This window comes from Anopheles nili, chromosome X (genome assembly GCF_943737925.1).
Source record: "Anopheles nili chromosome X, idAnoNiliSN_F5_01, whole genome shotgun sequence".
In the NCBI taxonomy this organism is placed as follows: Eukaryota; Metazoa; Arthropoda; class Insecta; order Diptera; family Culicidae; genus Anopheles; species Anopheles nili.
This window is the reverse complement of record NC_071293.1, coordinates 6,269,507-6,281,587: the sequence shown is the minus strand read 5'-3', so window position 1 is coordinate 6,281,587 and position 12,081 is coordinate 6,269,507. Positions and strand designations below refer to the sequence as shown.

At 40.2% G+C, this 12,081-nt stretch overlaps 1 protein-coding gene across 1 annotated transcript; it reads left to right on the top strand.

Moving 5' to 3' along the window:
• The first annotated feature begins 1,271 nt into the window (after window positions 1-1,271).
• On the top strand, window positions 1,272-6,629 carry LOC128728551 (arginine/serine-rich protein PNISR). The gene is made up of 7 exons (XM_053822179.1): window positions 1,272-2,333; window positions 2,708-2,804; window positions 2,906-2,968; window positions 4,884-5,056; window positions 5,116-5,455; window positions 5,539-6,093; window positions 6,571-6,629. The coding sequence occupies exons 1-7, from the start codon at window positions 1,272-1,274 to the stop codon at window positions 6,627-6,629; spliced, it is 2,349 nt and encodes a 782-aa protein (XP_053678154.1).
• Window positions 6,630-12,081: the final 5,452 nt, after the last annotated feature.

Here is a 12,081-nt window from a genome sequence, read left to right as displayed (position 1 = left end):
AATAGTTAGATTTCATGCCATGTTAAAATTCAAATGAAATTAATGTGAAAATCACTTTAAAATAATTAAAATTTCGGTAAAAACTCAATATATATCCCTCTCATTTTATGACAGGACCCTGACAGTTTGAGCGCTGTCATGTATACGTCATCCATGGTTGGTGACATGTATAAACAAATGGGTTAGCTCAAAAAAGTTTTGTTTACATGGTAAAGTTAAATACTGTCGAACAAATTTCACCGTAAATATAGTATTTCCCAAAAAAATATTTCGGTAAAGACGTATTTAATTGGATGGCGGGGGGGGGGTTAATGAGTGTGTTGGGTTGTTGGAGGGGGGGGGGGTTACATTTTGCATAAACCTCTCTCCCCAATCACCAATCGGATTGCAAATCGGGTTGTTGGGTGGGTTGACGGGGTTTTTGGGTGGTGGAGGGGTTGATATTTTGCATAAAACTCCACTCCCAACCCCCACACCCCCTTTTATCCAACAATCAATCAGTTTGTAAACCAACAATGCTGTGTGACGAGGGCTTAAATACATGAAAGCCATGGAAAGTTTCCCAAACACAAGACTAGATTTGTAAAAAAGCACCTGTTTGAATACTGAAAGGCATCCTTGAAATAACGTCTGGTTAAAATAACAACGTAGAAATTATATTACTCTAATTTCTACTGATTTCTATGTTTTAGAAACTCATATGATTTTATTTATTAGTTGAATAAACGTAAACAAGACAGTTTTGAGCTAACCCATTTGTTAATATATGACACCATTCCATACGTCAAATTTTCAGGGTCCTGTCGAAAAATGGGGGGGGAGGGTATACATTGAGTTTTTATCAAAATTTCAGTGGCTATGAATTGTCTAAAGCTTAAAAAAAGTGTTGTACAAATAGACAATAATTAATGTTTTATATCAAGTATATCGATTAAGTTGAGTTTAAAAAGTGACAGGAAGGTTTTGTCATGATGGCTGCGAGAATAACTTTTCATCACCTTGGTTCGTTCTAATCCAGCAGCTGCGGCTTGAGCAACGAGACCAGTTGTCATTCCGTAACAGTCGTTTGGTTGAAAAGGTTCGCGAAGAAGTGGCGTGGTTAGCGCTAACCCGTATTCTTTTTTGATCGAATAGTGCTGAATTGTGCAGTGCATTGCTAAAAGTAGTTAATCTGCCGCATATGTTACAATCGCCAATGTGTTGTGAATCGTGTGTAAAAGAGCGTAGCTCACTGGTGTAGTTCCAACTATCACCTAATACTTAACCTAAAAATGAACAAAAATGGCGTCCCTAGCGCCAATTGCGCGGCAGATGCGAATCAATTTTACGCCGCCCTGATGCCTGATAGACTCGACCGGGAGACGTTTCTATCGGGTAATAATGCCCACCTGCTAGCTCAATATCAATCTATGCCCAACGATCAAATCGACTGGGCTGTCATAGCGCAGCGGTGGATTAAAATGCGAGAGTCGTGGATGCAACCCGACTCGGCGTTCATTCCATCACCGCCGCCGCCGCCATCTTTCGACAGGGATGACGACGTGCAAACTGCTTCCAACGCTTCGTTGGTGTCTAATACATCTCTAGAAACCACAGTAGCGTACGAAGAGCAGGGCGAAGCACCGATGGAAGTTGAAAAAGAAGATGAAAATTTCGATGATATGCCCGTGCCACCAATGCCTCCTTCCATAGCCGGACAAATCTGCCTGGACGTCGACTGGAATGTTTCTCCAGCTGGTACGTGGTCTCATATGAACAATTCATCGCTGGCAATACATCCGCCAAATCAGATAAATGTCCCAGACGACCATAACCTCACTAAGTGCGCTGAAGAACGACATCGCGACATGAGATCTTCCACGGTGGATAGTCCTAGCTTGAATGCATTTGCCACGGGCTCAGCCAGCAGTGGAATATGGCAGATCGAAAATAGTCACCATTACCCGCCTGGTATGTCGAAAAATTCTTCCCAAACCTCGGGCACGTCGGTAAACTCGTTGGCTTCGAATAAGCGAAATCTGGTAAGGCATGGACATCCGGATAGTGCAGAACAGCAGTCATCGTCAAGATTACCGGGGCTTATGGACCGAGAGATAACTATGAATGAGTTATCCTCGCTAGAACTGGCAGTATTTACACACAAAGATGTAAAGTGTAACTTAGGTGTTGGATCGTCATCAATAAACGAGGCGAAGCGAAAATTGCTTCCTGCCTGGATTCGCGAGGGATTAGAAAAGATGGAGCGAGAAAAACTACGACAGTACGAGCGTGAACTCGAGCAGGAGCAGAAGGCTAAGGATGTTGAGACTCGGAATAAATTCTTTCGGTTATCGGTAAGTGTAGCGGATGTGAACTAATATCAACTTATACTCAAATATAAATGGATTTTCTTTTTAGATGAAGTAATAAATTTATTTTGTTCTTTGTTATTACAAGGATTATTCGACTGTTGAATTCTAAACGTTATTTTACTGCTTCCAGCCTGTAGATGAAGATGTCTTCAAAACAGAAAATCACCACGGAGAAACGCTTCCTGAAAATCGGCCATTGAAACCGAGTATTGATGAAATTGAGAAAATGGTCTGTATTCAGATGGCAGGTCTTGATTCACTCTCGCTGGTCTGGAGAGTGGTGCCGAATGCTGTTTATTCTTATACTCAATATTTGGTATTATTTTAACACGCACGATTGCTGTCAAAATCCGCAGACTAAAAAAATTTTGACACAAATTCTGATGGAAACAACAGGCGAAGCATTGAAGTCTATTGCAACTGAAATTTCAAGGAACGTGCAAAAACGGAAAGGTAATGTAGCATTTTTACATGCACGTGACATTTTACTGCCATAACAATAATATTATCTTTTTATATTTTTTGCGTTTTGAAAATACTTGGACTAATACCAGCAGCTAAGCAAGCTGCTTCCCTACGATTCAAAAAAGGCCTTGCAACATGTACCGGAGGATTAGGTAATTATTCCAAAATAAATATTTATCTTGTTTTAGCTTAATAGTTCACAATAGTGCACGTAGGGGCAAGGGCGGTCATAAGACCCATGCAAATGTACAATTTTATGTTTAATCAACAATATAACTTTCTGCATATTCCATTGGTCATACCACTGTATAAATTCACATGATTGATATGATATCATTGCTGTTTAATATCCATCTGGGATGCTTTGGAGATCTAATATACTACCTTTTTGTTGTAAATGAATATATTTACTATGCTGTTGCAGATACTAGATATCACTAAGCAGAAGACGGGTAAATCGAACTACAAGAAAAAGGATTACAGACTAGTAGTAATCCAATTTGCATAAGAAAGAAGCAGATACATTGGCAAGGGGAAAGCTTAAAAAAAGCAATGATTTTTCCTGTAGCAAACAAACAATTTGAATATATTATTGTACTATCAAATATTGATTTTACGGAGTAGAAACATAATAATTTGAAATATAGCTACTAAGAGTGAAGCTATTAATATCTTTTGATTGATTATTTTTTCCATATAAACTAACATTTTAATCAATGTTGGTTTTATTTTTGCATTCAACGACAATTGCGATTACGAGCTGGATGTGCATTCATCTGATACATAAGCTTGAGTTAGATACAATGCATGGATAAAGTACATAATATAATCACCTATGCACACCTTTACTTTATTGGAATTAGTATATATAGTACATAAATACAATTAAAATACCAAAAAAAGAGAGAATATCATATGATATATAAATAACCTCATGACAATATGTTTTTTGAAATTTTTTTTATTTTTTTTGTATGTTTGAGACGATTAAAGCGTTCAACATGTTTAGGACTCAAATTTAAAGCAAAAATCGTTGTAAATAACATTATTACCTATAGGAATTGATATAAAATGCACCTGAAACGAGGAAAAACTATGCACAGTGGCGCCCTCTGGATGTCCAAAACATCGAAAAATGTTTAGTTTTGTTATAAAAGCGCTTTCAAACCTATTTTGTAGTAAATTGTTGCTTAATTATGATAAAAAATAGTTATGATCGCGGTTTGTTCCGGGCTGCCCCTTAGTGTAGTGTAGCCAGCAATAGCGTTTTAGTTTCTATCGTTGCTTAATATGAACAATGTTTCATGAAGCCTGCGTTAACAAATTCGAGACTACGCACAATTTTAAAAGCTTGTAAGCGTGTACGTAGTTTATCGGATTGCAAAAAAAATTAGACAAATATAGCGCAAAATATGCATATGGATTCTTGTAGGCGAAACATGAACATGATATTCAAACATTCATAAATATATTCTATTTCCTTTTTTCTATTTTGTAAATAAGTTGCGACATTATTTAACGCTTATTAAACATATTGTCGCAATGCCATGTGTGTATTTAATTTGGTAACAAATGTTAATCGTGTTTTTTTTTCTTTTTTATAAAACTATTTTTGCGTTCACTTAATATGCTTCTAATTCTCATCTACATTTGAACATATTTACAATAATTAAATAATGAGATAAAAATTTCTTTCAAGCAAGACTAACATGAAAAAAAACCTTCGAGTGTATGATTCATATTTTTTTCCATTTCGATCATTACTTGTCACTACTTAACAGAATTGCAGAAGTTGTAAATAACCGGTAAAAATATCATCGTCTCGTAGATAGCGACTAGTTTCTTTCCAAACGATGTAATCTATACAAAGCAGATGGGGACATGGTTGGTGCTTTCTCTCATTGTTGTACTTAGTTCGATGGTTCCCCGTGTATTATATCCGTGTAATTTTTGGAGAGCGAAACGGTTGCTATTTATTGCTCTTGTTTTTAATTTATAACTCTACCTTCACGTTCGTGTTCAATTGAATAATATGAAAGCTCTTTGCATATTGGACGCTTATTACAGGACTGGGCATTTATGGTGATAGTGATGATGATGATGAAGATGATGAAGATGATCCTGCAGATGATAGCCGTAACAACAAAACCAAAAGTGCTGTTAATGACTCGGACATTGCCGCCGAAGGCGGATCGTCCGAGGAAGACACTTCCGATTCGGAAGTTTTTCGACAGCTAAAGGTATTTATTTAAGACAAATGATTCATGGCTTTTTCCTAAGGCTTTGCTTACTTTTACAGGAAAAAATTCGCATCCGTCAGAATGATTTTATACCAATTGCTAGTGAAATTGAGCAATGGCTCGAAAATACAAATGATTATTACCCAGTCGTCGTGTCGAAGAATGAGCGAAAAGAAAGCACACCGGATGACGAATCGGATGGTGATTCAGATGAGGAAAAATGTGATGAAAAAAGCGGCTCGTTATTCGACCTGAGGCGCGAACACCGCGGCGAATCATCATTACATGGGGATGTCGATTCTGGCGATGGTTTGGGCAGTGGTTCTGCGGAAGAGCTTTTAAGTTTTACCAACCCTAGTTATCGAGGAGCTTACTATGCGAGCATGAGCCATGATAGTGGTAAGCTTTAAAGCCTGTTACATAAAGTGCATATGCGTTTCGTGGATTGAACAGCAAATAACACCACGTTTTTGCATTCACAGTCGCGCGTAGGCAACGCGATAAACGAATATCACGCTTCAGTGATCGGTGTGATACGGTGCGTTCAACACACATGACTCACGTCTCCTTCTTGCGAGCATCTAAAACAGCGAGTACAAACAAAGAGGGTGGATTGGGAACAACGGCTCCCGTGACTGGCACACCCACCAACACTCTAAGCAACGTCGCTGGTACAGCCAAGCCGCTATCGATTGGTTTAGCGCAATCGGCCGTTCAGCTGGGGCTCCGCAAAACAGATCCGGGGCTCAGTCGGATCAGAGACACATGCCAAACCATTTACAAAATTCTCCCAAGCCCTGCTTCAGCGACACCGAAACCTACGGGTGCAAAAACGCCATCATCTAAGTCGTCTGTCGACGAGTCGCGTCATTTGCGGTCGGACAGCCCGGAGTACTCGACCGGCGAGGGTGATGGTCGAAAAACCAACCGACGGGGGATATCTCTGGAAGCGGAGGTAGTATCGAAAGCCAAAGATGGCGACGCCAGTGAACGGTTGCCGCCATCACCAGGTGGTTCCCGTCGGCACGAGTCACACCGTAACCCCAAATATGGCACGGAAACGAGTGGCGGAAGCAATCGGTCACGGGATTATCATCGCGACGACGAATACCGCCGGAAGTACCGTCGTCGTTCCCGTTCGAAATCGTCTCGCTCCCGTTCGAGCGGGTCCCGGTCGGGTTCGGTTTATTCGCGGTCATCTCGCTCGTCACGCGATCGATCGGATAGTGGGTCTCGTTCGGGCAGCCGGTCCTCCAGGCGGCACACGTCAAGCAAACGCAGCACACGCCACCGGGAACGTAGCCACCGGCATGACCGTGACAGGTATGGCTCGCGAGGACGTTCGCGTTCACAAGAGTCCTCGCATCGCAGGCGTGTTGAGCCTAGCAAGCGCTCGCGATCCCGATCGCGGTCCCGATCGCGCGGATCCTCTTCATCGAAGTATTCTTCCCGGCGGCGGTTTTAAGCCGCACACCCGTTCGGCGTTAACTTCTGCTATTTGTGGGACATCCAAGTGTCCATGATGCAGTACCGGAAGAAGATGCCTGCTACTAGCCTGCTACAAGGGCGTTAAGGTCTGTAGTTTTTATTTGATTTGATTTTTTATTAGCGAGTTGAGGATCAAATCAGTGTGATACATTAGGAAAATAATATACACTAACACACTAATAGGTACCTATTAATAATTAATCAGTTAAACACTGTGTAAGCTACAAACAAGGAAAAAATCATCAGCAGAAAGAAGATTAGGAGCGTAGTTAAATTAACTCCTATAGTGAGATGAAATTAGGGAAAACTGATTGCATATATTCCTCGTATTAGATTCTAAATTCGCTTGCTATATTTACACATTATTTCGCCATTATATGAGATTTTTATATCCCATTTAATAGTTTATCTTGTCTAGTCGTGCTACGAGGAAGCTGCTTCCTTCACTAATATTGTTTCTTGCTTAACCGTATCGTGCATAGGGCGGGTGGTAAATTTCTGATATTTATACGCAGTAATTCATACGATTATCATCCTCGCCTATTGCTCTTTAAAATCTAAATCCTTACCTGTAGGAAAATCTTAATATTGATCTCAGTGTGATTTTGCATTGTTTATTTCACTTTTGAAATGATTTTTTTATATAACTTAGTGTTACGAGCGGGGCATCCGAACGGGTCACGCGAAGGTATGGCCCAGCTGTTCGAAGCTGCCCTCAGGTCGTAGCAATTTTAAGAGGGGTCTCTCTGCCCTAGATCAATTGTCTGCAGAATTCACTGGATCCCTATTACCTTCCCGCTAGTTGCTCCTCGCCTTTTGGAGAGCCTATGCCGCAGAAGGGGGGTTCCGAATTCAGCAGAACTTTCGGATAGTTTTTGGGCAGAGTACCCTGATGAGTGCCGTCTTAGCCGAGGGGAGAGTTCCGTTCTTTCCTTTAAAGTAAAAAAACAAGTCCTTTCTTTTCGAGCTCTAGATCGACACTCATTTATTTAAAGTGAAATTCTGGCTTATATACTAGTATTTGCAATAGTATGTGTTGGTATCGTATTGGGAATTTGTCGCTGTATGCGAGCTTAAGACGTGGGTCCTAAGCGTTGCTCGATGTATCTATCTTTGTTTAGGATAACGACATCCGCTATTACTTGTTAGGATAACGATATCTGCTATTATGCATTCGCATTGCGCCTTGCTTGGCGTAGCCACGCATCCGCGTGCTTGTTGATTTTATGCATCTCACGCAGTCGCTTTCACACGTCGCGGTCTGTCTTTTATTATCCTTTTCCTGTTTTAGAATTCCCTTTTTCTTGGCCTTATCAATGGTTTCCTCTGTCGAGCCGCTCTGAATTGGTTTTTATTTTATGTCATTTTTTTTTCTCTTTCGACAAACCATGACAATGTCATACATTATTTCGAACCTATCCGTTGCGCTAGCAACATTCTCCCCCTCGTAATTCATTCCTTTGAATTACGCCTGTCTCGAGGTTTGAAATGTTTTCTTATTGATACTTTATTCATTTCAACTTCTTCTGGAGGAACTGTTCTTGCTGTTGTAATTTTCTTTTTATATATGAAATAATAGAACAAAACTGCTGTGGTGATTAGTAATATCAAAAGTATAATAATTGCGAATGATATTATGATTGTCGTTCCTTGATCTTCATTATTTACTGAAATCTTTTCCGATTCATTTTCTATGTGGGCATGTTTTATGAAATAGTGTTTCACTAGATTTTCTTTAGCTATCTCTGCTCTTATTATAATTTCATTAGAGTACAGTGTACATCCTGTATCTAGCTCTATTAAAGCCGCGTAGTAGATAAGTTTTATCGTGCGATTGTTGCAACGAAAAACAAGATTGTTTAGATTGTCCGTATAATACAAAACGGAATTGGCTTCCTTCATATGAAATATTTTTGTGTATGTTGGTTTTGTTGGTTCGGTCATGCAAGTGGTTAAATTATTTTTCAATAACTTATGGACAACACATGATTCATCTTTTAATAAAATTGGGTGATCTTCGATGTAGTGTGTTTCGTTTAATTTTTTCATTTCTTCTGGGTAGAAGTATTCACCGTGCTTATTTATTGCCACTACCGTATTTTTTAATGAAATGATTGAGTTTTTTCGCCTATCTGGAACAGGATATGCTTTGAAGATTTCATAACTCTCTGTTTCAATTATTGACATCGTTATTGCAATCACTATTTTATCAGATTCTTCATAGAATTTTATTGACGCAAGTTGTCCCAGTATCATATGGTTTTCGGGAATACTTCTTGAGAACTCATCTCTTATTTTATTTATTTCTGTGAGAGTTAGAGGCTCAATATTCATCATCCGATATTTGGCTTCAATGGATGATATTACTTGGAGGGCTATTTGAGTCAATTCTAATAATCGAATTCTGGCTAAAAATTGCTTTTGTATCGAATTTGCCTGTTTTATTTCTTCTTTGAGAATATTCGTTTTGTTTTTAAACATTTCCACGTTTCGTTGAGAGTTTTCATTGGTTGCTCGAAGAGCACTAAATATTTCTTTGTATTTGATTTGCTCTAATGTTTCCATTTTTGATAACTCATCTTTTATCTCATCTCCTCCTATTAACATATCTTTTAGGAATCCTAATAAGCCTTTGCTTCGTTTTACTCTCGATGTGAATCGTATTTCTCTTTCAACATTCATACTTTGTTGCCGGATCATCATGACGGCATCTCCTAGCATATTTTTACTTATTTGAGAATAATCTACTAATTCTTTAGATAACTGACTTAAATCATACCTCATCTTGTGCATAGTTGCGATATCTGCCCTTGGGCTAATATCCGTCTCGATGCGTTTCGACAAGGAACCTCGCTGAGCTACACATGTCCCGACGTGGTTTAGTATAATTCCTCCTTCGTCCGCCGGTTGTAATTTGTAGCCGTTGATAGGAATAGCGATGGTTAACACGGTGGTCAGCAATAACAGTTTGTGTCCCCAGGTGCATGGCGCAACGCGTCGTTTGCGTTTGTTTACCACGTAAGGTACCTGAGAATTTAAGGAGGTTAATTCATTTCGTGGGGACTCAGCGGGGGTTTGCATAGGTTTTTCCTTTATATTGAGAAGATGTTCTTTTTGTTCAACGTTAATCACCGCCACTTTGACGGCTGGTCTCTTAAGAACCGAATGTTGGGTTTTTATATCGACGGAACGCACTTGTCCATCCGGAGCTTCATAAGTTTCAGTTACCCTTCCTTTTAACCATTTTCCTGGTGGAGCGTTGTCATCTGTTAGTACAACGATATCGCCTTTTTTGATAGGCTCCACCTTGTTTGTCCACTTATTGCGTTTTACTAGGGTTGGAAGGTATTCCTTTCTCCAACGATCCCAAAACAGCTTGGCATAGTGCTGTGACAGCACATATTGTTTTCTGTCTAAGTGCGAGGTCCACATAGACGTCGGTGGTATGGTATCTGCTCCTCTTCCTATTAAAAAGTGGAAGGGGGTTAGTATTTCATCTTCTTCTGTAGATAGCGGTATATCCGTTAGTGGTCTTGCATTTATCATAGCTTCTATCTGTATCAAGGAGGCTCGAAGAGTTTCCGGTGAAGGTTTTCTGTGCTTCCATTCATCGAACATGTACCGGAGCGCTTTTTTATTATTTGGATCAATCTCTCCCAAGATCCTCCGAAGTGTGGTGCGGCTGGTGGGTTAAAATGCCAATCGATTTGATAGTTTAAACTCGCTTCCTTACCCATGCGATTGTCAATGTCATGAATAAGGGTTTTTAGTTCTTTTTCTGCTCCGACGAAGTTCGTACCATTATCGCTGTACAAGTGGGCGATTTTCCCTCTACGATGTTGGACATTTTTCAGGCACACCAAGAAGCTGTCCGTGTCTAGCTTTTCAGCTAGCTCGATGTGTACAGCTCTTGTCGACATGCACGTGAAAATTGTTCCCCATCGTTTTTCCGTGGAACGTTTTACAGTAACTTCAAGGGGGCCAAAATAATCCACTCCCGTATGTAGAAACGGGGGATTGTAGGGTTGTGCCCTGAATTGTGGTAGAGGAGCCATTAGAGGGGCTTTTGGTTTTGCCATACGCAATATACACCTTTGGCAACAATTCTTTATGTTCCGCAAGATGACCTTTAGATTAACGATCCAGAACTTTTGACGAATTGCCGCAATTACTGCATTGTCAGCTTGATGCAAGTATCTTTCGTGATAATTCCTCACAATCAGCTTTGTTATGCGATGTTTCTGTGGTAGTATTATTGGCATCCGAGCATTTGTAGCTATAGTTTGTATGTTTTCTAATCTTCCACGAGACCGCATAATTCCGTCCTCGTCCAGGTATGGGTTTAAAGCAAGAATAGAACTTGCTTTTTGTACCGGTTTTCCTTCTGCTAGTTGTTTCATCTCAGTTGGGAAACCTTCCCACTGAGCCTATTTGTAGAGGACGTTCTCAACGACTTGGGTATCCTGTCCGCGAATAACTTTGTTAAAATCTCCTTTGTTTTGGATGAAATCGACGAACTTTTTAAAGTATGTTAAATGCCTTGTTAGCTTACTCCAAGACGAGTAATGATCTTCTGGGATTATTCTTTGCGGTTCTCTATGAACAGCAACTATCCGGAGTTCTTCGTTGGTTGGTGATTTAGTGGGCGTTTTCGGCCAATGTACTTTATCCTCTTCGAGAAATGATGGCCCGTTGAACCACGGTCGAGCATCGCTGATTAACTTAGTGGCTATGTCCGCGGGATTCTGTTTTGTGGGAACATATCTCCACTGGTTCGTGCTTGATGACTCAAGAATTTCGCTTATTCGATGCGAAACAAACTGATGGTATTTCCTTCTTTCGCTGTTGATCCACGCTAATACAGTCTGTGAATCGCTCCAATAAGTAACACTTTGTATGGGAAGGCGCAGTTCCTTTTTTATAGACTCTGTTAGTCTAACTCCTAGAACAGCAGCTTGAAGTTCTAATCGGGGAATAGACAACGTTTTCACTGGTGCAACACGTGCTTTCCCGGCTATCAAGCGTACGACGTAACATGTCCTTGACCGGCTTCTGGCATATACACATGCCGCGAAGGCGTCTTCCGAGGCGTCTACGAAGGTATGAAGTTCTAGATGATCGTAATCGTATTCCACGATTTGCCTAGGAATTGCTAAGTCCTTAGCGTTAGACACAAGCTTCATCCAGTCGATCCATCTGTTCTGGAGATTATTAGGAATTTCCGCGTCCCAATCATCGGTAAATGTATGCATGGCTTGCATTAAAATTTTACCGTGAATTGTTAGGTAGCTAATGAGCCCTAGCGGATCAAACACACTCATAACAGAACTTAAAACCTCTCTTTTTGTTGGTTTTTTATCTTTTACTGTGTCTAACAATTTCACTTGGTAACCAAATCTATCGGTGTCTGTATTCCAATGAACACCCAAAACTTTTTCGATGTTTGTATCTTTTTCTTTTATGACAACAGTAGTTTCTCGTTCTTGCTGCCTTTCCTTTGGAATGGAGTTCAGCAGCTCCTTTTTGTTGGAGGTGAA